Source organism: Apteryx rowi, unplaced genomic scaffold (assembly GCF_003343035.1).
Source record: "Apteryx rowi isolate R43461 unplaced genomic scaffold, aptRow1 scaffold_116, whole genome shotgun sequence".
Lineage (NCBI taxonomy): Eukaryota > Metazoa > Chordata > Aves > Apterygiformes > Apterygidae > Apteryx > Apteryx rowi.
The window spans coordinates 1,363,810-1,391,162 of NW_020447375.1; the positions used below are offsets into that span (position 1 = coordinate 1,363,810).

Consider the following 27,353-nt stretch of genomic DNA (forward strand, 5'->3'; position numbering starts at 1 on the left):
TTGATTAAACCAAAGTAAAGGAGGCATTACTCTTCTTGCTGAAATCTCTATTTGCAACCACTGAAAAATTTAGAAGACCAAAGAAGAATAGGCACAAATCCTCTTAAACACAGAAAAATGTATTCTTTGAGAAACACTGGAAGACAGAGGAATATTACAGCTAACCTGAACGAAGGTGACAAATAAAGGTCGATAAGTACATGGAGGCCAAGAGACAGAAATGGCATGAAAGGAGTTGGAGGGTGACATATAAAAACTAAAAAAAAATACTGCATATATGAAGTTTTTGAAGTGGTGAAAAGGGTCAGATAATTAAGGACTTTTCCAGCCACAAAAAGCATGGACTCTGCACAATTTCTGCAGCAGTAGTCCAGGGCTTTCTAGTCTAGTGAGCCTCAACTGGTGCRTGTCTTCTCCTGGGCTGCTACCATACCAAACTCGTAAGAAAAGCGGATCGCAAGAAGAGCTAAACTGGGTCAAACCAATAATCTATCTAGTGCAAAATCCTGTTTACAACTGCAGCCRAAGATAGAAGCCTAGAGAAGGTAAGCACGGAAGAAGCTTACAGCAATGCTTCTCAGGGCAACCTCCTGGCTGCCGACAATTTGCAGCTCAGAGATTTCCTGAACCACAGGTACCCTGGATTTCTCCTTATACCAGTGGACTTTTCCGCCATGAACTTGCCCAGCCTCTGCCTACCCCCAGTGTCAACTTTCAGCATCTCCAGCAGTGGCTGTCAAAAGCATCCCACAGATAAACTACATTAGATGAAGAACAACCTTCTCTTGCCTGCTTTGAACTTGCCACCTGCTTGCTTCATGTGATAAATCCTATTTCTTGCATTGCAAAAGACAGTCAACTACTGACTCCTCTTCACTCTTAAAATCATGTCACTATCTATCATATTTTCATCCTTCCTTCCCTGATCTGAACCTACTTCAGTTCTCCTCTGCCCTTTTTGAGATAGAGCTAGCAATGCACCCTCGTGGCCAAGAAGCCCAACAGCATCCTGGGCTGCATGAGGAAGAGCATTGCCAGCAGGTCGAGGGAGGCAATTCTTCCTTTCTACTCAGCACTGGCGGGACCACATCTGGAGTGCTGTGTCCAGTGCTGGGCTCCCCAGAACAAGAGAGACACGGACAAACTGGAGCGAGACTGGAGCAGGGTCACAAAGATGACTAAGGGACTGGAGCAGCTCACATGAGAAGCTGAGAGAGCTGGGACTGCTCAGCCTGGAGAAGAGAAGGCTCAGGGTGATATTACTGAAGCGTACAAATACCGGATGGGAAGGTGTAAAGACGACAGGACCAGACACTTCTCAGTGGTGGCCAGTCACAGGACAAGAGGCAATGGGCACAAAATGAAATACAAATAATCCCATTTAAACATAAGAAAAAGCTTTTTCACAGTGCGGGTGGTCAAACACTGGGACAGGTCGCCCAGAGAGGTCATGGAGTCTCCAACCTTGGAGTTATTCAAAACCCAACCAGACGTGGCCCTGAGCAACCTGCTCTAGCTGACCCTGCTTTGAGCAGGGGGGTTGAACTAGGATCTCCAGAGGTGCCTTCCAATCTCAGGCATTCTGTAATTCTGTAAGAAGTCAGGATCAAAGTTGGTTATTTCAGCATTTCGACCTCCTTTGAAATCATTCCCAAGTTCAAAACAGCACAGGGCTCCCCACAGAGCACTGTGCTTGATGGCCTACCTCCTTCATAAGAAAACTAAGCACTTAGTCCTGCCCTCTGCACTTGCCAGCGACTGGTAAAACATACTCACACTCTGTGTCTCCCTGTACCTCCGCTCTGATCAGGAAAAAAGCTTTGTTCAACGAATATATCATAAAAAMCCCGTGACATACATCCAATTTACTTTCTGCCTCCCAAGTGCACATTTATCCGCATTTTGATCCTAAGACAGTTGCTGAAGCTATGCCCGCTTCTTTTCATGTAATCCAGGAAAGCTCTCAATAGCCCGGAGAGCAATGGCCAGAACAGATCAATAAAGTTCCCAACAGGAACAGAGAAACCAATTAACCTCCAGCGTGTGCGGCAGGAGAGTATCGCTTTCTGTCCTGTCTGCTGAGATCCATCATCAGCGAAAACCATGCATATCGCAAAGTCTGCCGGCTTAACTGTACTGGAACAGCCAACACAYGCACCCAGGAGCATCTGTCCCTGATCCATAGTGGCCTCCAGTGGAAGGGGGTAGTGGCCGGCCACTTATYGGGGTGGGCAGATAACGGGCACACAAATTCAGGCTCACCCCAAATTATTCAAACATACTTTGGCCAGTTACATCCTATCTCAATGCCACAACTTACTGGAAAAAAACGCCTTCTAAAAATTGAAAGTCGCACTCYGTTCAAAGTTGCAAGGCTGGAGAGTAAACGAAGTAGATGGTATGGCTGGAAACATCACTTCTTGTAGAAYGGGTCCCCAAACCAATCTTCTTGTAACGCTGGAATTTCTAAGAGTTTTTTAAACTCTTGCCACCACGCGTTGACTTTCTGCTACCGCCTAAACAACACGGAAATGGAACGCCGCTACAGAATGGCTATGGTGTTACCTGCCACGAGGTTAATGCCAGTCTGACTGAAATACCACTGGGGGATAACAGACTTTTGAGAAAAATATTCTAGAACGGCATTATTGAAAATATTCGGCACTACTGCTGCCCAGCGCTGAAGTATGCTGCTGCCACCAACAGTGTTGAGAAGGCACCAAAAGACCCAAGCGACCGTGACGCAAAGCAATTCTAGTCTGTAAGAAGCTATTCCACGAGAGCTGTGAAACCCTCAGATGCAAGGAGAAATCTTATTACAACTCAGGCTACAAATGTTATTTGAGGCTAGGAAGCTTATTTCCTTCTTTTTTTTCCTCCCCTCCTTTAATATAACTGGAGATTTTAATGAGATGTCCAGTTTACGTGAATCTGGCATGACTACAAATATAACAGTGGTTTAAGAATTAACTGTACAGATCATACAAAAACATACTTTAAAACTATGTTATTAATTGAATTTTCCCAGTATGTGCGTGTGTACTGGAAGTGAACAACTTTCCTCTGTTTTTCCAATCTCAAATTACAATATTCAACAGTTCTTTTTAATCGTTAATGCAAGTATCCCCATGCCATTAAAAACAGGAGACTAATTCTTGCAAGAGAAATAAAATTCCTACTCTGAGTTGGAATCTGATATGCATGCATTTTCCTCACGCTGCAGAAATTTGGGAGCATTGCTTTTTCTAGGTAAATAACATAGAGTGAGAGATATCACCAAAAAGTGAAAAGGTATGCTTATATTTCCGTAGCCTCAAAATATTTCCGGAGTCTTTTTTAAAACTCCTACGGCTTCTATAACAATACTGAATGCACAGAAACCTTGATTCTCCCTTACCTATTGGATACCAAGCCACTGCAATATTTAGGTGTTGGGAGAACCAGAGGTGACTTCCAGCATGTATTATGAGGTTGTTATAGAACAGCTGCTAACAAAATAGATGTTTTAGGATCCCCAGCCTACATAACATGCAAGTTCCTTGTTCATGCAATTATAGATTATCCTGGTTTAGGCTTCCTTYGTCCTTACCACGTTCCAATTGAGGGACTTTCCCGTATCACTTTTCCATCATGGTCCCTGGCTCAAAAACTATTCAATTTACTCTCAGCAGGTAAAATCAGAAGGGGAGAGATTTTAGTCCAAAGAACCTGATGGAATTAAAATGTCACTTAAAACAACCATAAGCTCCAAAAGTTGCATGTTTTTTTAATAGGCTTTGTTTGCAACATACCTGTCTGTAATAAACCCGATGCCACTTTCCCATAGCATTTGAGTTAAACCCTCTTCTCAATACCTTCCTCTGTTTTGTTGTTAGAGAGAAAACATTCAACTGACATACAGAATTACAATGACTCATAAAAAACGTTAAGTGCTTGCATAAATATGCACACGAGTGGATGCTTTGTCTTTATGGGAAGACGTGTGTTTAACGTACGCTTTTTGCAGCAGCTTGACTGAAATATTCCAAGAGCTTCTCTATTTAGTCCTTTAAAAATTTTTTTGATTTGACTTRCTCTTTGCTTATCCTCTGAGCACCTGAATACTCATTTTTTAGAGGCAGTAACGTTTACGGCGCTAAAAGCTGGTGTGATTAATTCTCTAATAAGAAATAAAACGTCCCAACACTACGCTACAAACTTTCCTCTGCATTAATGTCAGTGTCTTTAGTAGGACCTTTTAGGGTCTCAACAGAGATGCAAAAATTCCTATGCTTGCAGTAGACTACATTGTTATTTACGTATTTATTTATTTAAAGGAGGCTCATTTTCTGCTCTACAAGACACTGAAAKAATCTAAGAAACCATGATGTTTTTAAATTAAGTTGGGGGTGGGGGGGGTTTGCAATAGAGCAAAAACTATCTATGATTTGCTAGTGACAATTTTCCCCCAACTCTCCGGATACCACAGAGCAATACGCAGCCTTTGGGCTGGACTAATAGCCCTCGCGGCAAGGTCTAACTCCTTATCCTCAGGCTCCTTGGAAAGCCATGCGAGTGCCTAGGGAGCGAATTAATGCTCGACACGAGGAATTTTCTCGCAATCTGGCCTTTAAAGATGTGGCAAATCCCTCGGTAGCGTAGCGTTTCCATTCCTTAATGCTCTGTTGGCTCTCWAAGCACATCCAGTCTTCGGTGCTCAATGCACTTTTGAAATTGATTTTAATAGAGCTGCCAGGTTATATTGTCCGACTGATAAATAACTGATGCTCTAATACAAAAGGATCAGAGTGCATCAATTAGATCAGCATTTCCTTTTTTTTTTTTTTCCCCTCCCCATGGTACACATGCTTCGAAAAGAAATCAAAAGCTCCCTTACACTTTTCAGAGCTGGTAACAACAAGAACATAGTCTCAGGTCTACAGAATAATGGTCTTTTTTTTTTTTCTTCCCCCAAAACAGAAGCAAAGCTGCTGACTTACTCTCCAAGCAGCTATATGCCCTTCCAAAAGCACATAGTTATCAGAGGTCTACAGAATAATGGTCTTTTTTTTTTTCTTCCCCCAAAACAGAAGCAAAGCTGCTGACTTACTCTCCAAGCAGCTATATGCCCTTCCAAAAGCACATAGTTATCAGAGGTAAAATTAACTTTACTTGGGAACAAACCGATTGCATTCCTTCCTATCGCAAAACGTTGTCCTCAGGGCAAAGATAGCAGCCGCGGGAACAACGCGGAAGCAAATGCAATTTTAATAGATTTATTATTTTGTTGAGAATATCAGGAGACGTTTAAGCAAGGCTCCCGATCAAAAAAGGCATTATTTTCCTGAGCCTTTGAGAGAGCAGAAAGCGTGTTGCTTTGGCTTGATTTCTCTAGCAACTACCTTTTGTAAACCAGGACTGCCTGCTCCCGAGATTGTCCACTCCCCGAGGYTGTCCACTCTGCAAAGAGATGCAGTTGCTGCCTTGATGGACCTAAATCTTCAGACTGCAATTAAAAATGTGTTTGTGCACGTGTGCATGTGTAAAGATGTCTATTTATATAAATAGAGAAAACTTCYTCCAAAAGTGGGAGCTGATGGCAGAAAAGAATTATTCTCATGGGGTTTTCTTTTTTTTTGCATTTGAGGAACAATTTTGAGAAACAGAAGAAACGGCAGGTGAACAGGAAGGACAGGCACAATTCCTCAGATTCATAGGTTTACRTGTTTTGGAGTTAGCCTCCGAGACGCTGCATTTTTAGATACAGCATTAACCATACTTATTCTGACAGCCTTGCAGCCGCCACATGGATGCTTCAGTTTTGCAAATAAAAAAAATACCTATTCTTTGGGTACAGCCCCCGTTGCTCTGCAGGGAAGCGACGGGCTTCCCTGGGGGCGGATGAACGTGCTGCCCCGCTGCAGAGCCCAGCTCCGCTTCAGGGCTCGCACACCCCTATTCTCTCTATAACAGAAGATTAAAATTCTTATTTATTCATCAAATAACTTCTAGAGACCGCGGGGAGGCYGAAAGCCAGCTTTTCTTATTTAAAAGTTTTGCTTTTTCGATTGTCTTCCTATCTGAGAATTAAACATTCATCAGAGACGCAGGGTTCTTTTTAATACCGCAGACGAGAGCACCAATTTCCCGCCAGCCTTACTTCACGCACGCTAATAAACAYGTATCGACTCCGCCAGCTTTTTCCATTTCACTTTCTCCATATTATTTTGACAGGGGAAAAAAAATAAAAAAAAGTTGATCGCCCGATATCAGAGGGAATATTTTAAAGATTAAACGTAGCGAGTTTTGTAAAAACAGCGTTGTTTCTGTTGGAAGAGGAACATCACTCGCGCCACCCTTCCAGATAAAAGAGATTCAGATGCGACGACCTCAGCGCGGCCCGAAAACGCAAACTTTAAAATACATAACGCGAGAACCTAAAGGTTTTCCCTGGTACAAATCTGAAGCGTTAGACCAGTTCAAAAGGCCCCCAAACAACACAGCATTAAAACTTTTATTATTCTGGCAGGTGGCATATTATCATTCTTATATACTGAGAGTTTTACTTATTATCCCCTTGACTGCACATATTACACAGCAATATGAACCTACTAATGCCTCTAAAAATTTCCATTAACTACAGCGCTTGCTGTTTAGGCGCGCAGAATGCATCACCGGACCAGTGAAATCGAATTTTTTTTAATTGATGTAATGTGCTACCGTACACGGCCGCCAAATTTCTACAACAAAACAAACAAACAAAACGTTACAGGGTTCTGCCGTCGCAATTTTAAACCCGTAACTTCATAGCATATTTATTTAGATATTAATCCACCGAGGTTTTTTCATCTGTCCCAGTGACAGCAGAACTCCGTCAAGGGAAGCGGGCGCAAAAATAGATTATTTTAAAATAATGCAATTGGAAATTAGCTCGCTCTAAGCGTAGACAACCTTTGCGCTTTGATGCGCTCGCACAATAATCAACCATGGCAAAAAATTAACACCAGCATAAAAAGGCTGCTGAGTTATTCCAGTGCCTATAAGCTGCAGTTCTGGTTCTCTTCTGCCAGACCGCAATCAGTTATTGCTTCGGTATAAAACAACTGGGATTAGACAGAATAGGATTATATAAAGAAAGCACATATTACTACAGAAATACTCATGCAAATACTTGCCATTCAGCATATATAAATATATATGTACACACACACAGAGCCATTCCTTCATTAAAGTACACTGCAGCTAGGAAAACCCACTTTTCGGTCTGTTTAAAACATGCTGGAAAATATCCAAGTGATTCACTACTTTGGACTATTGCATTCCTTACTCCCTTCCTTGCTCCTCTGCGTACCAATAAATACGTCAAACCTTATACAATTTTCTGTGGCATTAGATAACAGCTGTASCGACAACTCCCGACAGTCCCCAAAAGGACTAAACACAATTCTGCTCTACTGTCATCAGAGATCATCTCTGCTGAACCGATTTTTGCAGCCCCTTCACGCAAATGCCACCTGCAGCAAACCTTACCTCTTCAAACGATTTTACTCCAAGTGAAATTAATAGCTTACTAGATTTAACAGGTTTAACACGTTTGGTAATTACACATGGATATTATCTCCTATTCTTATTCCTCAGATTGGCAAAGGACATAGCGAACACTGAAATTGTTTCAAGCTTGCAAAAGCGCAACTCGGTAACCAGATGGAGATACGTTCTGAGATTTTTCGATAAGGACACGCTCTTCACAACTAACCAATACCTGCTTTGACTGCATGGCTCAATTAAGAACTGCAGACTGGTATCAAGTTAAGACTGTGGAATTAAGGTAAGAACAGTATTTACAAAACAGAAAGGAAGTTAGACCCTCTTTACCAATAGGAGATTTAGAGAAGACCATGCCCACAGCACTGGTTTACGCCTCTTCCCATCAATAGGAGCTGAACAAAAAACCCAATGGGCCCATCCCACATTTTCTCCGGAGCTTTTTGTTATTAAACAGTCTTCAAAAGTCAGCGGAAATGAGAACTCTGTCAAAATTACCTTAATAACTAAGTCGAACTTCTGATGCAGATCCCTGTTGATTGGCTTCAGGAGCGTGAGCACAGCTGTCGTACGGTTCATGTGGAAGTACTGGGGATAGTCTTCAGGGGYACCTGCAAAACGACATCAGGGCTTGAACAAACGCTTGCGGGGGAAAAAAAGGCATTGCTTCCAAAAGATTTAGGTAAACGGTCTATTAATTGTACTCATCAGTCACCGCAAACCTAATCCTGTTACCATGAGGATAAGATGCTACACAACGCGTACACGTAACTTAATAATATTACAAATATTATGCGCTTAACGTCATCGTTGCTACCTTACTCCCTCTCTCAGCACGAAGATTCTTCTCAACGGGGAAAATCCGTGTAGTTGCTAACAACAGAAGCCCAAACACAGCGACAAACTGCTGCAATTCCGCCTCTCAGGTTCCAGGAGATAACGTGACAAGCTGAGAGGACGCAGGGAGAAATGATCTTCCACTCCCATYCTCCCCGTTCATGAAACCCAACTTCCTAAACATACACCACCGAGATTATTTTCTTTTCTCTCCAGCTTCCCCTGAGGAATCGCTGGACGTAGGCTGACACATCAGTCAGAAAGCAAAGAACGCTGTGAACATTTTTTTGCAAGCACATATTTAAACAAAGAAAATAAACAGCGAGGTGACGTGATATGAAATTTTACCACCAAGTTCAAGATAGCCATGCTGCTGCTCATGGGTGGTGAGGCACATAATGCACAAAGATCATTTTAAAGTGCTGAAAAAAACCTGGCCAGTCAAGCTTTTTATATTGTATATTCCTCCTCTGAAAATATTTTAAATTGCAAGCGTCTGGGCAGTTAGAAATACGTGTTTAAAATACGTTATATCTTGTTACTGCTATGGGCAAGCTCTTTAATACATTTTTAATAATAAATCTGCTGAAAGAGTACATCATCTTAGACAAGTCTCCAAGAAGTTTCTCATCACGGAGGAGGTATCAGATGAGACCTAATACTTGTCTTACAGCTTCCGTATATTGTCAGCAGTTAATAGTGCCTTCACAGCACTGTGTCCCCAGGATACTCTCCAAACCGGTTAAAACAGAAGCGACCAGAGCCTGAGGCCATGTTTGAACCAAAGGAGATCCAGGTGGACTATACAAGGATGGGGTGGCAGTGGCCTTGCTGCGCCTGGCCAGTCGCTCAAGCCAACAGGCTCTAGCACCAAAACCACAGGAGATGAGAACTAAGCTGTAGTGATTTAAAGCCAGATGATGCTCAAAGAAAGCATACAAAAGCATAGCAATGGTGGAGCATGAACTGCCAAGGCTGGATGAAGCCATAAGCGCAGGGGATACCACTCAGCAACACGTTCTCTCGCCTACCAGGGGACAGAGGCCACACCATATTTCCCTTAAAAATTGCGGTCTGTCCTCTCCTAGTTTGCGCATCAGGTTTCCCTAGCAGAAAACTGCCTCAGCCTTGTCTAGGCTAATCGCTGCGTCTCATCCCAGGTCATTTCAGTCTCATTGCCCAACTGGTCCTGAGCTAGGCTGACCCTCAGCTGGGGAGGTGTGAGAGCACAAACCTGAGCAGAGCTCAGAAAGGAAAAGCGTTTAGAAACAGCATGATCTCGGGCATCTCACAGCTTATCAGTATTATTAAAAGCATTTGGAAAACCCAAAAATACAATTTCAAGGTCTAAGATCTCAAGTCATTTCAGGTCTAGGCATCGTCCCGCATAGCAGCTGAGAGATAGAAAGCTCTCCTTTCAGACAGTAGAAAAGCCCCAGCAAGTCCTCTGAGCTCATGAGTTTCTAGATCTTAAAGCTGCCACGAGAGCAAGACGAATACCGCTGTGCCAAATCCTCGATCCAATATAAACAAGGCAGAAAGTCCCATGCTTTTCTGGTGAACAGTGCTGTGGTGGTTCATCTTTCAAGAGGAATGACTAGAAACTACYTTCAGAAACTCAGTAGCTCTCCTGGAGTTATTGCCCAAGCTCACATGCAGTAATTAAAACTGCACCTCCTCATGTGGCAATTATTACCATATGCTATACTGTGAATATTCAATGAATAACTCTGTACACATAGATGCCATACACCCAGACAGCAGTAACAGGGAGAAATCGCTACGGAGTCATTTTTCTATAATAAAACCTACAGAAACACAGAGTTTCTAGTCCCTAAGTGATGATGCCTGCTCAGCTGCTGCCTAGCACAGGAAGAGTCCAAACTCCAGGATGCCTTAAATGTTGAAAGCAAAGGTTTCCAYGAACCTAAACATCTGCTCCTGCACACGCACAAAAACGTCTATATCTTGCTCATGCAGAGCAACCTTTAATCCATATTGACGTCTGATCTGGCTCCAGAAGAGTGGAAATTCCCAATGCAACTGGAACTACGTGTCTTCAAAATGTGAAAAGACCAGCACTGTCAGCTGGAGAACTGTTCCCACTACCACTACACAAGCCCTGCTTGGAGGAAGATGCAACAGAGTAAACCATGAGGTCTAAAGCTCTACGGACACATCCGAGTCTCCTGCCTCCAAAAATTAATGTGGTTTGTGTGTTTGGACAGGTCTAGGGGGAGGCACATGGCATTGAAAGGTGGTGGGCTAGCACACACCAGTGGGCTCAGTAAAGACTGTGAGCACCCTGGAGACAGGAGGACAGTACACGAAAGGTTTGATGTGGTTTCTTTTCCAGTCTTTAAGCATGTGGAGGCTGAGGTTGCGCTGTAGGCAATGAAAATGAGCATCAAGTGGTCAACGGACCTCTGGTTATGCTCCTTTGGCCCAGGAAATCGAAGCAGCTAGGTGACAACCTAGRAGCAAACATGATCTCTTCTACCTTGAGGATCTCAGGCAGGAGAGGAAGATGGATGCAAGGTTAAGAGTGCTCTTAAGGTTGATTTTCTTGGAGCCAGAGGAGGGTGTTAACTGTCYGGGAGGCTGCGTGCCAGGCAAATTCAGCAGGGAGCTCAAGGAATTGGAGAGAAGTCCCTAAAAATRTTGCTGTATTTTTTAACTATTTAAATATCAAAAACTGAACACTTAATTGCCCCAAACTGGTCCAAGAAATCACAGAGGCAGCTCCAGGGTCAAAACTGAAAGCTGACAGTAAGGTGAGCTGGGTTCTACCTCCTTTTTTAAAGCACATAAGAGACAAGAGATTTGCTTACTTATTTGTGTATGCRTCAGCATATGCAGGTCCATCACATGGACCGAAATATATTTACATTCCTGAAAAGTCAATGAGTGAAAAACACAGAGCATGGGGGAGGAAGAAAAATTCCAAACATCAAGTTTCTAAATATGAAAATATAAGACATTATMTAAGAAATGAAAGATTACAGCACTGTCCAAGTCCAGTTTCTCCTGAAGTCTTCTCTGGTGAAGTACTTTACTGTACTTTGCAAGGCACTTCTGTCATCCRGTACGTTAACTAATACTTCAAGCAGAAGACAACAATCCCAGGAGCATTCTGCTGTACCTAGTCTCTAATCTTTAGGACGACCCTCACTCAAGAACATGCAAACCTGATTTTGCATCATTTTATCCACACCAGTGCATTGCTACCTGAACAAGTGCATTCAGGCACCTTGATACGCTGCCTCGCAGGTTTGAGAGGACTGCACTCGAGTTCAGAAGAAGCAAGCAAGCAGAAAATAACGCACAGGTAACGCGCTTCAGCAACTTCTTCGTTTCTGGAGCGCCCTACCCTCAAGTCGCGTTTGCCTTCAGCAGTGCTACGCCTGCGCGAACGTGCAATCAGGCTTCCACCGGCGTCCTGCTTCATCACGTGGAGCTGGTCCCCAATTCTTTGTTGATGAATTGCAGGAGAACCAGTCGTTCTTGCAACTCCAGGGATTTTGCTCTGCAGTGAAGGATGAGGTTGGTAAGCCACATCAAGTAGAAGTGCGAGTTATCACTGCAGTGATGCCGGGCTTTGTTGAAGGAAAGGCTTCTGTACAGCAGATCTTAAAGATACCGAGGAAGATACGCCGACTTATCTTCATATAAGACATTCATAGGGCCCAAGACATATGCCAGCACTTGCCTTGGTGCAGAGAGGTGCAGGGGAAAGAAAGGCGAGCAGARTAGAAGAACCACCAAATTAAAACTCAGTCAAAGCACATAAAATTCAAAATCAATCTCTCATTCAGCTAAGTAGCTTTTTCTCTCTTAGTTCACACCTTCCAGCATTAAAAAGTTTTTTTAATTAATTAAATTTAATTAATTTATATTTAATTAATTAAAAAAAAAAAAGACATACCTGAGGGTATAAGGAAGAGCTACATTCAGATCTAAAGTAAAGGAAAATCCCTATAACAAGAAATATCTGCAAGGGCTATTTCCTGTGAAACTATTTAACATATTCTGTGATAAAGATTGCCATATAAATAGCACTGCGTGCTGGCAAAAATGAAGACATATTTTAAATCAAAAAAAAAGGAATCCTTTTGAAGACCATGGCAAAAATAAATAGCCTTTCTAATGAACAATACAAAAAATAAAACTGCTCCTATAATAAATCTTTCTGAATTATTTCTCCCAGGTCAAGACAATGATGCAAACATTAAAAGTAACAAAGATTGATGAAAAGCAATTTTTTTAAACAAAGTTAACTCATAATGAACTTTGCAAGCCACACAAAGAACTTTAAACAAAATGGACTAAATGCTGTACTTGGGGTGCATAACTAACAGCTGAATTTAGAAATAACCATCAACCCTATTATTTTTCCCCACTTACAGAACAGATCTATAATATCCACGAGCATCTTTTATTATGACGAGCAGAACTGCGCACTCTGCTCATTAAAAATCTCACTTTTACAGCGGGGAAACCCAACGTGGCTGAAGTCTAAAGCAGCAAACAGCATGAAAAAGGTGGGGTTCCACAAAACGCCCCAATTCRCAATTCCCAGGCTGGTCGCAGGGCCTGGGAATTACTGTAGCGTTAGTCTCTGAAATACAAGGGAAAGCACGCCAGATCGCAGGCAGCAAAACAAAATCTGAATAAATAATTCTAGTCTGAATAAGTAATAATAAATAATGCAGCTATTTGAAATAAGCTTCTAAATCACAATTAAGCGTAAACAGGTAGAACAATGATTTCAAACATCCCACTAACCACAGTGTGAATTTTTATTAGGTTTCCACTCTCCCAGTTAATTTTTCTCTGGCCGGTCATAATAAAGTGAGTGAGAGCAAGAGGAGCAGACACCAACCAACTAGGATGGAATAGAGGATGCCCGGTCGGTCCGAAGGAGGCTGGATGTTTCGGTCCTGATCTATGGCTTGTATCRGTGGAGTGACATCGATAGGGTTCACATCTGCCTGAAATAGGGGGAGGGAAAAAAAAAAATCAGATTCGAAACACAAATTTAGAAAGCCGCTATACGGTCTTCAGATTTAATACAAAAACATCCAGCTGAAAAGGATATCTACTGAAATTGTGGGAGAAAAAGCACTTGTGTTTAAGCGTAGAATTACGGTACACGTCCCTTCTGAAATCCAAATTAAGTAGGCAATGCACTGGGTTCTGCTGCAAGTTTTTTCTTTTAGATACATTTTATATTAAAATGGTATCTCCACGGAAAGGTTCTAAGCTTGAAAATGTTCAAGCAAGCGCTCGACTATGCCACTACAAACAGTTCCTTGAATCAGACATTGCTTATAGCAGGGAAATACCAGGAAATGCTTTAAGAAAGAAGAAAATTAATATAAATTCCATTTGAAAATGATCAGAAACTAAAACGGCAGAARTAGCAGAATATCTACTGCAACGGAAATTCAAGCCGAAGCACAGACATCCCAAAGGCAGCTCCATTGGAAAACTTCTGATGGACCTTGCAAAAATTCACACTATTAGTCAGAAGCGGAGCGGTCTCGCATGCTGCCCGCGGAAACGGAAAGCGAGAAGAACAGAACTTCCRTCCCAAATCACAGATTTTCATGTTGTTCGGTATTTGTATGCCAATAACCAGCCTAGGTCCTTTATCACCCGCCTGTTGCCACTTCTGACTCTAAAAAATTAAGCTCTTAAAAGCATAATGAGGAAGAAGAGCTCAAAATAGGCATGAAGAAAGAGAGAAGAAGATACATTTGACACGCGTTTGAATTTTTAAAACGCTGTAGGATCGCATAAAAGTTCCATGCTGAGAGATAAGATTATGCATGAAAATGTCCAAAGGGGAAAAAAAAAAAGCCATTTTGAATTGATAGTAACAGTCAAAGTACTCGCAGACAAATCCAGATTATAGTTCAAAACACACCCCCAGCCCAAACAATTTCATTGGAAAAGGTTGGCTAAGTCTTCAACTTCAACAGAAGCTAGTTTTATAAGAAAAAAAAGAGAATGAAAAATGAAATCTGTTAAATTTTTATTCCATAAGTGTTTTTTTTCCCTTTCTTAGTGCTGTACGCACCCAGAAATGGGACCATCGTAAACTACAAGATACCAGGCAATGAGATTAATTGCGATCAGCTGAAATATTTAGGGATAATTCGAGGCAGCTTTGAATTAAATAGACTGATGTGCCTTGAAGGAAAGCAAACAGTACTTTTGGATTGTTTTAATAATCCGCGAAAAACGCAAGTGACTTTTCCATTTAAGCTCAAATTAGAACTAGGAGAACATAGCCACACCAACGAGGCGGCCAYTAGATTAACGAACGTGGAAGAGCATATCTAAGGTCTTATCAGTTAAGGAACGCATAATTTTTAATAATCATTGAAATTAAGGGCATCAAAACTCCCGCAGTATCTTAGACGTGAGAGCTATGTCACGTATCTTGAATCGTGCTCAAATACCTCCCCAAAATATAGTGATGTCATGCATTATCGAACAGCCGCTTTTAAGTGACTTAAAACCTCTCGGGTCAATAACATGCAATTCGGCACGCTGCATTCCCCCTGTATCTATCATATTTCTCCCTGTATCGCCTGCTTGCTGCTAAATCATCACATGCTAATGAGTCACGACGTACTGCAAACTAATTGCAAGAGATAAGAATTTCGGATTGCAGGTTAGCTACCCGCTCCAGGTCCCATGCAGAGCTATGCTCTATAAGTCTCAATTTGCCGTAGGCGGCTTTAAAGGGCTCTTTCCTATCAAGTATTGAACGAGAAAAGAAAAATCACTGCCTATTATTTGCAACACRTCAACGGTTAGAGATTTCTAAAGAATGAGAGGGGACCCTAATAACTGTCGCACAGTTGATACTGAGGACAGCTCTACTATATAAAGCAGATTTTCTATCTTTTCCATGGTCCGGCTGAGATGCAAAGCTAAGTTTGCCTATGATATCTATTCTCTATCTTTCTTCTTCCTCCAGGGTAGATAATATGGAAAAAGGAGGAAACGAAAAATTTTTAAGAGTTAGAAGAATAAAATTTTCTGCACTGCCTCCAAAAGTTAGTATTTCTACCCACGCTTTGCTCGAGGCATGAGCTGATGACCTGATTCAGCTCTATCGCTACCCTCYGAGCCAACCAAGGTGCTCCAGCACTGCTGGGTCAAACGTCCGCTCCCGGAGACGTCCCCAAGACCAACAGCAAAGTCACAATTGAGCCCTGGATGACACCAAACACCATGAGGAATATTAATAGCATTCCTGATGACTGGAAAAGGAAGAAACACACTGAAATATATATTTATGGTAAGACAATACATAACAGTGCTTTGGGCAACAAGCCACCAGAGCAGGAGCATTTACTAACGTGAGTATTTCAGCCTGCCAGTTCATGGTGGTGTTCCTTAGACAGACACGGTTGACGTTTTCATATCAACTCACCTTCACCTGAAAGTAGGCATCACTTATTTGGCTGTGAAAACCAATCCTAAAACACAGTTTTACCAAAGAAATTTATATTCCTGTAGAATGGTTTCATAATTTGTAGTGAGCACCGTGATACCTATTGAGTTGTCCTAAGAGCTCAAAGACTCTCATGTACGATCTGCTCCACAGAGGTATGCAGAAGCTCTATAAGAAGATAAATGCTGAACAGTTAAACATCTTCTGTAAGGAGCYCAATGAATTGTCTAACACTAAAAAATATTCAAAACATCTCCCCAGGTATCTTCCTCCGAGAATATAAGAACATATATCCAACTGTGAAAAGAGCATATCCAACTCCTAAACTCCAGATTATCCTAATTTATTCAGATTCAGCAGATGACAATATTCATTAATTTTTTCTTGAGGTTTAGAAAGATGTTTTCTGATATAATAGCGAAAAGGTATTTTGGGCTGTACCAGTTCAGCAGACAGCGCTGCAAYGGGCATTGCTTCCAACTGACAGTCCCCATTGCCTTAGATAAAACTAGGAAAGCGCGYGCGTGCTTTGCAACACCTGAATGGTCATGCAGATGCAGTATTATTTTCTTTTCCCCCACGTTTGTGGGCACACCATGCCTGGACAACACAAAAAAGGGCTTCAGATGAARCCAAGGGCCTTCAACCCACATCGGGCTCACGGCTGAGCTGAGGAATTCACTGATCAAGAAAGCCAAGCAATCTCCTCCCCACGCAAACAAGGGTGAGAAGGCATCTGCTAGACAGAAAATACTAGCAAAGGAATATTCCATCACCTCGTGCTGAAATCCATAACCCTCTCAAACATTAAACCAACAAAGTTTTTGGTGAATTGAGGAATCGTTACGGTTATGCTGGTTTTTCCCACGCCTTCTTGAGGAACACGTGAGGTTGGAACACAAGCGGTAAGTCGGGAATTAGCTAAGTTACTCCCATGCTGCACAGCAATGCAAACGAGGATACTATCAAGAACTTACTAGCGAGATTCATTATGTCACATCAAATCTCGTTTTCACAGGATCTTACCCTTTTCTCTCTCTTCTTGCCTTCCTATGATTTGATACAAGTGTCTACAGACTCTTGCTCTCATCAGTGAGCAGTTGTGGAGAAAGGCAGTGCCTCACCTCAGGAATTTGCAGAATTTACCCAAATCTTTGCCAGCTAACACAAAACAAATACGTACGTAAATACAGGGTGAACACGAGTTTCTGACCACCTCTTTGACATGGTACAGAACACCAAAGTCTGGGGCTCCCTTTCAGGAATGCCACTCTTATAATGAAAATGTCATGCTTTAAGGGTGTTAAAAAACACCCTAAAAAATCAGCCTATGGAAATAAGGTTTTCAATAGCTTCATAGAAATTATTTTGTCACATGCATTTCAGCTAATTTCGCTCATAGTAAATGTTCAAAGAAAAGAAAAAGGAATGTTGAAGGAAAAATCACTATGTGTTATTTGTTCCTGCTATAAAGTCAGCAAAGATCTGAACCAAAAGCCAACACACAAAAAGAGGAGAAAAGGCCCAAGCACAGATTTAAAACACACCGTGAAACCAAGGCACAGAACGGAGAATAAATCCGCGGCAGAAAATTGTTTTGATCCAATTGCCGCAGGAGCTAAGCAGGTTTGTAAAATAAGAATTCTGCGCCCAGAAAACCGTTCCCCCAAAGAGGGACAAACCTCTGCGAAGAAAACAACTCCTCCAAAATCTAAGTCCCCCAACCTTAGAGATTTACAGCCGAGTCAGCTAATCATATTTCCAAGGGCTGCTCAGCAAGCGGGCTGATAAATAAATCATGGGAGAGAGGCTGGTTTGCAACACTGCACACCTCAAGGCCCAGCAATAACACAGTAATGATAATTTGGGGGGGGGGGAGCTGTTGTGCAAGCTTTAAAGCTTGAAACAAATAAAGTCTGAACTTGAATTAAATGCAAAAGTTAAATTTAGCACCCTGTTCAGCCATTCAGGATATTGCAGGGAAGTTGCGCTCTTAGTTTTCTGTTGCATAAAGAAGAGCATGTTTGATATTTATGGAGTTTCCTAAAACGAAAATTGTAAAGTTCCAATATCCCGACAGATCGCGTTGTTAACAGAGCGTGCTGTCAAAAACCACAGTTCCTTTTCTTCCTCGGTAAAAACAAGCCATCTTTGAGGGGGGAAAGAAAAGAAGATATTTTTAAAGAACAGCGAGGACAGCATAATGAATCTCCGAGCAAAGGGGAAAACAGCGGCTCTGGTTTTATCAATGAGGTCTTCCAGCAACAGCAGGGCCAAGGAGGAATTGAACTGCATCGGTATCTGATCATGGCGCTCACTAAATTGCTTTTTCCGTAGCTGACAAGCTTTATAAGAGACATCTCCCAGGGAGAGCCCGTGCCGGGGACTAAGCGAAACGCATAATGCAGGGGGGGACGCTGGGCTCGGCAGGCAGGTATCATCTTGGGCAAGAGCGGCAATGCAACCCGAAGCCTCGATTTGCTACAATTTGGCGATTAAGGAACAATAAACATTTCTTCCTTTTTGACATTTTGCTTGCTCCCCCCTCCCCATGCAAAGCTATGAAGTCTGCTTCCCCGATTAGCTTGCAAATTCTGGATGGGAGGTTTTTTTTTATCATCATTACTGTTGTTCAACAAGCAGGAGGAGGCAACAGGCTGTCTGCGGAAAAAGCAAGTTATAAAAGCCAAGACAAGCTCGCCTGCTTCTGCTTGGATGGCACAGATTCCCATAATAATGGAAGGCATTTAAAAATCAATATAATACTTTACTGTAATGATTTAAAGATTTTTTTTTTAATTGTAAGAGGAGAACTTGATGGCCATAAAAACCTACAGAACRTTTTCCCCGTTCGTTTTTCCTTCACAATGCATGATTATCTCAAATGGGAAAAAGGAAAACAGCTTCCAGTGGTGTCAATAGCTGCTGATTTCAACCGAGTTTGCAAACGCTTAATCATACTTGCTAGCATTAAGGAGGAGCAGCTGATGGCTTCCCAATTTCTTCAGGGAAATTAGCCATCATATAATAAATTCGAAAAGCCATAAAGAGGGATGGATGATTGGAGGCATGATCCACGGCACGGAATGGACTGAGGGCAAGTCGGGACCAGCTGGGCGATACCTTGCAGCCCGAAAGGCCGAGCAGAAACAGCCTCAAAACCTGCGTGGGCTACGCAAAGTAGCCTTTTCAATTTACCCCGGCAGTATCTTTTTTCAGAGGACTTGGCTTCGGTAGTGACACGACCTGGAGGAGCAAGCAAGCAAGCCCCGAAGTCAGCAGGGGTGAATTTTGCAGGAGTCGATCTCCAGGCAAATGGCATTTTCCAGCCACTGGGCTGAAGAAGGACCGTAATCTTCCAGGGTTAACAAGCACCGCTGCGGACCGCTTCTCTCAGCTTTGTGAAGAAACATTTACACGTTCTTTATTTTTTTTTCCCCCCCCTGCACTTGCAACTAATAGGCGTTCTTCTAGTTTAGGCACGGGAATGCCAGGTGAAACTCCCGGACACCTGACTTCATCCCAACTACGCCCACCGCTGTCCTCCTCTCATTAAAGGTTGTCATCCCAGATCCAGTTACAAATTCTGTATCACTATCATTACAACCACTTTTCTACACTGTTTTAATAGCGATATTAACAGTGGCACCAATATTGCTTTTAACTGAAGGTAACAGGAAAAATAATAATTCTCCTAGGTATATTTAAGACACCAATTTTTCATAAATTTGTCCGGTTGTGCAAATAGATGTGTGCGTTCACATGCACAACCTGCAATGATCCCGCACCGATTTTCAGAGCAAAGCGTCTGCTTTACCAACAAAACGGATCTTCACGCAAGCCCCATGGACATCTTTGCGTTGCCCTTCCATTCTTCCAAAGGAGATAAAGTTCACCCTCACTTCTTTTAAGGTTCAGTGAAATTTCACTCTTACATTCAAATGCTGCTGCTTTTCTCAAATCTGAATAACTCTTCCAGAAGGAAAACCAGGGATTTGTCACAAAAACTCCTAGCTGTATAGCCTGAGCTGCCTTTGAACCGGACCGCTTGCACACTGCTGTGTTCCTGGTGGCATCAAGGCGGATGCAGCCTCACCGCAAGGTTTTCTCCTTCCAGAAGAGGGTGGTCCAGGTCTCAGGGGATTTCCTCACGCTCTTGAGGATACACCGCTACGATTTGAGCAAGTCCGTTATCACTAACATGCAGCAGGGACAAAAATAATCCTGGTCACGGCAAAGACGGGCTGCCACCTCCCTACCTCACAGGGAGAAGTGTCCTCCTTGGTGATACGTTTTCTCTGGTTTCTTCTCTTTCTGGGCACCGGGCCAAGGCGTTGGAGAGAGCCCGAGCTGCCGTGCAGGAAAAGCAAAGCTCCTTCAGGATCTCCATTCCCAGCTTGATCCTGACGCAGACACAGCCATTAAATTGCATTTAACACAAAGCAACGCTAGGGCACGTCCGTACTGTGGGCTGTAGGAGAACCAGGAGGCTCCAAAGCCAACCTGAAAAGACCAGGGACAAGCCAAAAGAAAAGGTAAAGCAGCCCAYGGTGAGCGCTACGCTGCCACACCTCCTTGGCTAGCAAGAGCTGTACGGTAGTCGGTTAATTGAAAAATTAACACCACCTACAACGCTCCGTCTTGTGGCAACAAGCTGACAGGGGGAGTCTTCTTCACAACCCTTAACGAACAGCCAGTTTAGAGTTTAATAGGACAACCCGGCAATTGAAATTATAATTATCTCCATAAGGAGCGGCGTTATGACACAGATGAGAGTGTTTCCGAAGCGACGTTCGCCGATAAGGCATCGCTGCAAAAGCGGTTTGTCTAAATGTCAGCCTTTCAAACCTCTAAACGCTTCTAAAGGACATTTGAGGATCAAATAAATTAATACATACGCCTCGCCTTTGACAAGAGCTCCACTTCATGCTGCAACAAACACGGGTTTTATGAAATAGAAAACAGAAGCGCATATTGCAAAAGTGGCTTTTATAGCCAAGACGGCAATTAAATCCCCCAAGCGGCTGATTGCATATTCGAGATACGGGGCCGTGCTCTGACCGAGGCAGACACGAGACTTTCTTGGGCACTTTCCTTTCCTGAACCTCTAGTTTTTGAGGAGAGAAACGTTCAGTTACATCGTGTCCAAAATCTCTTGATGGTTTCACAGAAAACAGGACAGTTTCAAACCTCGGGTTTTGGAATAATTTGCAGAAGTGCAGGATGGGTCTTTTCTGCTGTCCTCATAATTGTTTTTTCCGGCACGTTATGATTAAGCCTTCTTTATTAGAGGGTAGGGTTCTATTTTATTTCAAACAAATTTAACAATAATGAAAATTGGACAACGCATAAAGAATGCACCAGCATGAACTATCAAGATCTTTTTCAATTAAGACCAGGGCGTTTGGAAATCTTTGCACTTCATTAATTCATTAGTTTTTTGGCATGGGTTCTCCCATACAACAACAAGACGTTTTATACTAGTAAACTGGCACATCAGACCCACCCAGGAAGCCTGCTAATTTCGCTCATATATTTTTGCATCTCACTCATTTGGCTGATCTGTCAGACTGAAGTTGGAATCAAGGCAGATCATCTTCGTGTTTGAAAGTAATGACAGCTCCACGGTTCTGTCTTCCAAACAAAACCAACCCCCTTTCTTCTTGATTATTAAAGGAATCAGATTTGAGATCAACACCGTTTAAAATTTCACTTTACGGCTTGGGAAATATCTAGAAAATTGGTCTCTTTTCCCTCTGAGCCAAACCGCCTGCCCAGATTAGGTCTCCAGGGGTCTAGCGTGGTCCTTTCTCCTTCCCACCTGCGAGGGAGCCCCATAGTCACTACTTATCAGAGCCCCCTTGATAAGCCAGCCCTGCAGATAAACCAAATGTCTTTATCTTACCCCAAAGACACAAAAATCCAATGCTATGTTTTTTGCCCTTTATTTCATTTTTGGCTATATTTGGTTGAAAACTTCAATTTTCAGTCAAACTAAATGTCCCTTTCCCCCTCAAAAGAGTGGTTTGTTCACTTGAAGAAATATTAGTATTAAGGGAAACTTAAAAACTGAGTTAAAAAACTGTTGATTTTTAAGCCCATTTTATTTTTACTACTAAATTTTGTGAAGCATAGTCAACCAGCTCTTTTTGCATTATTAAAAATATGTATGTGTATCCACACGCCTTCCTGTTCCATCTTACAATGGAAACAGCTCTTCCCCCTGCCTTCCCCTGTAGGCACCAAACATGTTTGAAAGGCAGGCAACATTGCCATCATCATCATCCCACATTTAAAGCAGGTTTCTGGTATTCAAGGTGAACTGATTATCATTTTTTTTTAACCCTACCCATAGGAGTCAACTCCATTTCTGGAACGCAACGTGGTTCAAACCACCAGTGGGAAAGTAGCTCTCAAACAATATTCACGTGTTCTTACGTATATTTTTTTCCATTTAATTAATAATTTCTATTCAATTCATTTTATTATTTATTCATTGCACTTTTGAAGTTAAAAGCATTAGGGCTTGGGGGGTTTTTTTTGGTTCTTCAGGTGAAAGGCAACCAAGCTAACTTGCCCTCTATCTGAATTACATCTATCCTTAAAATCACGAGTTAATCTTAGATACTGAGCAGTCACTGCCAGGCCTGAGCGATATATCCGGCAACTGAGCTGCCTGCCTGCCTGCTAAGAGAGAAGAGAGAGAGAACAGCTCCCGGCCAAACATATTCAGATATTTAAGTTACTGGCAGTTTTACCAACGCTTCTTTTTAATTAGCTGTGCCATCTTAGCATAGTCCCAAATACATAAAAATTAATTGCCCGTAACATCACATCTTTATAATTTTAACCTTTCCATGCTTCACTACTCTTCAGTGACATCTCCTTAAAAATAAATAATAAATAAATAAGCTTCTATCTATCAAAAGATTGCATGTGGGAGACAGGCAATCAATCACAAAAAAGGAAAGGATGGGGGCAAAAAAATCAAAAAATCATAGCACAAGAGTTAAAACCCCTTTTACAAACCCTTATCATGCGCTAGCAGATAATCAATAGCTTATCAAAGCCTTCCGTTTTGACCAAAAAGAGAGTCATTTCCATAGAGTTAATTCAAAATCGCAGGTATTGAGTTGTAAAATACTCACCCTATTAAATCAGCTGTGAACCACTACTGCCCATTTAACATCGTCCATTACCTTGAACTTAATACCAGTCAGGTAACCTATTTATTGCTGAAATTAGAGCGAAAAGAGCCAAAAATGCAAATGAAAAGTTTATCTATCACCTTTTAAAGGGAAACTGCAGCCAAGAGGGGATTTTATCGTTGCTTTTGAATTGCTTTCCAACTTCCAAAGCAATTCAAGATTGCCTATCACTTCATCATGCATCTATACTTAAATTTAATTGGAAAAATTGCTATCTGCTGCCCAACTAGACTGCAAATAACTTGGCCATAACAAACAATTTGCCATTTTCAATCAAAAATAAATAAAAATTGACAGACGCACACCTGTCACTGAAATCAATCTTCATTTTCCCTTTCCCAATCTTATAGTCTCAGGTTTTACCTAAATTGCTAATGCAAAATTAATACCTGAAAAATGGGTCACTTTGCTCATCCTTCAGCCAGCGGCAATGGGACTGCTCAAAGCCTCGGGATATAAGGCAGATTCTTCCCTAATTTACTGCACAAGATACAACCCAAAAACATAGAGCTGCAAATCCATTTTTAATGCATTTTCTCTCGTTGGTTCACGTAACATGGCTGAAGTGCCGTCGCGGCCCTGCCTCCCAAACAATTTTTGGCTTATAAGTACATGGGACTGATTCATCTTACGGTTCAATATTTCCTTCGCTACCTTTCACAAGGGATTCCAGGCTATATCAAAAATTGCCATTCAAAAACATATATATATATATATACACACACACACTAAGAATATGCAATAAATATGCATACAAGAAAGTACACAATTTTTTTTAGGTAGCAAATAATTTCTCCAATGCTTTTTTTTTTTTTTTTTTTTTTTTTAAACTTTTGCTCAGAAACAGGAGTATTTATGAAGCAAAGGCAAAACGATTATGGTATCAAACATGAGATTGGGTTCATAGGGCAACCTGGACAACATGCAAACGTGATAAAACCAGAAAGTTAGAAGTCTATCCAGTAATGTACAGGACACCTGATTTTCTGTGCTCTGGAGCTAGCAAATATATTAGAGAATGGCTGCAGAAACGTTAATCGAAACATAAGCTTTTGCCTTTAATCACTTGCTGTCATACGACCTGAACAGCCCATCTGCTTTTCTAGGGCGCCCCAGCATCCCTGCAATTTCAGCACACCTCTCCGACGCCACGGATCACTCCAGAGCTGCACCCAGCCTATTCAAAATGCAAAGTCACTTCTTTCCGWCCAAAAATATTTTCTGACAAAAATATTACGAGAAAGGAGCAGTTCTCCGCTAGCGGTGAAAGCCCTGTTATCTCTGGAAGCCACCAACCCCAGCCACCCTTTACACATTCCTTTATATCAGAGGCCATAACCGTGCTGAGCCATGGTCTAAGTTCAAGATGAAATGCAAATATCATGCCCTACGATAGCATGGACACTGCCAGACATTGCGAGCGTGTCTTTCGATAAAGTCCTCTGTTTAAGGTGCCTCAATGTACCAAGACAGAAAGTTTCAGAACAACATCTCCCCATCTCAGTTCTGACAGCAACCACCAGTCAAAGAACAAAGTTCATCATAAAAAACCCATAGGTTTCTATTATAAGCTACATTTTATGCTTACCGAACTATGACTGAGAAATATGGGGTTGCATGAAGCTGTAGCATTAGTCTGAGGGTCTCAACAAATCCCACAAAAAGTGTATATTCAGGATTACAATTTCGTTTGAAGAGATAACAGTCAAATATGAAAGTCAAATTCAAATATGGATGGGGATGAATTTACCTTTACTGACAGTCAAGCTCAATAAAGCAAAAAAATCAGTTTTCCTTACCAGATATTGAGTGCTGAGAAGGTACCATAAAGGGTCAGCCCCAAATTCCCCCAAAATAAATCCAAACAGCTGCCAAACAGCAATGCACCAGGGAGGGTACCAGAAAAGTTATTTTACTGTAACAGGTAAGAGTGTTTCACCTTACAATATTGAGCTACGGCCTTGCAGGAGAACAGGAGACAGCTTAGCAAAAAACTTTTGCAATTGCTTCTAGAATTTAAGCGTGAAGTTAAAAGAGGAAATACAAGTTGTAAAAAGCTCTTGGCATTTTTCATGCAAGTATCAGTGGGATGCAAAACACTTCTTTGCTGCCAACTGTGACCCCTTCGTGTGATTCTGGATGCCAAGACAGCCCTACCTTCCATCCAGATACCTTGAGGATTTGTTGCATTTACTGTATAGTTATAATTCTTAATGTCAGAAATCAGCAAAGCATGCTAATCTTGATGGTTTGTCATGCTTTGCATACATGTAAGTCATTAAACTTGGCCGTCCGTTGCATAAAGTATTCATAACGCTAATCATCTCCTTGGAAAAAAATAAATAAATGCTTGTTGAAGTGATCAGAAAGAATCTGCCGAGTTTTAAATATAGAATATGGAATGACCTAACTCTGCAGTGCAATAAATAACGTAACTCTCAATTTCTGCAACAGTAGAGCAACACTGCTTATTTCGCCTCAGCGTCAGAAACCTGCAGTTTCCATCGCTTCAAAACCAAGGCTTGCCAGGCACACGTAACGCTCTTCAGGGAGGACTCGCTCGCCGGCTGATCGAGCAAGGCTTTCACCCAGCGGGGTTACAGTCCTGCTCCTCAAAAACTTCAGTTTTCTTCCCAAATTCAAACAGTTCAAACAACTAAGCAGGTCCCTCCTGCTAGTAGAAGCTTGCCAGCCTCTATGGGCGTCTCCTGCTCTTCAATGTCTTTTTTCTCGACAGCACTGCTCTTTGGGGGATTTTATTTATTTTATTTTWTTTTTTTTTTTAAGCCTTTTATCTAGTGGTCCTGAGCTCAAGACCTTGAGTCCAGGGGCTTGCTCAAAGGGGCAGCTGAGCCCTCAGTCTTTGTGGAGTCCACTTCCCTGCCGACACACGGCTCCTACGGATACTGAGGATAATTAGTACAAAAATAAAATAAAATAAAACACCACCTTTCTCTAGAAAAATATACTAATGGGGCATTAATAAGCAATGTCTTCTTGCAGCACAGCTGGTTGCTTTGAGTGCGCACTCTTAAATTGAATGAGCGCAAAGAAAGCAAACAGGTATCAGGTAGCGTGTGGGTATTCATGTGGACCAATAATTATCCTACGCAACCTGATAATGAATCAGAGCTTATTGCAAAGGTAGTTCAGCAGTTCATTAAATCAATTAAAGTTTTTTTTCTTTCTACCACTAATTTACTTTCTTCCTCTGCACGATGCTGGGAAAACTTAAGTATAAAAAGGGACAAAACCTAAGAAACTCAAGCATACCTGGACCCGCTAGAGGACACAGGAGGTTCATACATGCATCCTTTCACCTACACGCAGAAAGTGATATATATCTGCATGCATCTATCCACATCATTTTCATTGTGTAGATGAAAGGATGCATTTAGATATATACATAAATGTGTGTGTGTATATATACGTGTATATATATAATTACATTTTTAAGACAATACATTCAGCTTGTGGAACTTGAGTATTTAAAAGGTGTCTGCTAGCTTGTTGCAAGACATTACTGAAGCCATATTTTCCATTCCCCAGAAAGAAATTAAGTCAGAGGATTTTGCCTGCATGTTTTGATGCAGAATTTTAAACCCTGGAGTAGAGCAGGCTTTGCTGTCCTTTTTACTCCATCGCCTTTGTGGACACCGGCTCAGCCTCAAAGGGTACGAGCAAATCACCGCCGCTTGCTCACCGCAGGGTATAGCGCTCTGAGCAGCTAACGTGCTATAAACACACCCCCAAAGTTTTGTCCGTTCCTTTCTTATTCTTACCAGTTACATTAAATTCTGTATTTATAAATGCTTTACTTTACGGATCAGTTCAGTAGGAGTCCGGCCTTTGAAGGCAGGACTTCTTTTCCAGCTACTGCTTCTGAATAATTCACACTTTAAACACCCTTTGTTCTAGATTCGTTAATATTCCTTCTAACATTCATTGCAATAAATAAATAAATAAATAAATAATAAACGGTGATATTGGACTAAAAATAGTCCTTTAGCCTGTGTAATTGCTACTATTAAAAAACCCCAATCAATTATCATTCTGTCCTATTTGTTACACTGATCTTCTAAAAAAGAAGAAAACAAAAACAAACAACCCCCCCCCACCCAAAACCAAAAAAACCCAACAACCAGGGCAAGTAACTTGAAATAAATTGTTCTGAGGAGCATATTGGTCATTGTCGGAGCCGAGCGCCACAGCTACTGCAGGCAGCGCTGCTATCGGGAAAAATATAGTACCTGGGTTTACTAGCTCAATCTTTTTATGCATCACATGTATCTTCTGAATTGTATTATCGTTTA

General features: G+C 41.8%; 1 protein-coding gene across 2 annotated transcripts in view; it reads right to left on the reverse strand.

The window, feature by feature from the left end:
- PCDH15 (protocadherin related 15) overlaps window positions 1-27,353 on the reverse strand; it is a 293,502-nt gene that overhangs the window by 158,349 nt on the left and 107,800 nt on the right. For both annotated transcript variants that reach the window (XM_026081044.1, XM_026081033.1), the window contains exons 8-9: window positions 13,244-13,348; window positions 8,023-8,135 (exon numbers count right to left, since the gene is read on the reverse strand). In XM_026081044.1, coding sequence (XP_025936829.1) covers window positions 8,023-8,135; window positions 13,244-13,348 — 218 coding nt within the window. The remainder of the gene's footprint in view (window positions 1-8,022; window positions 8,136-13,243; window positions 13,349-27,353) is intronic.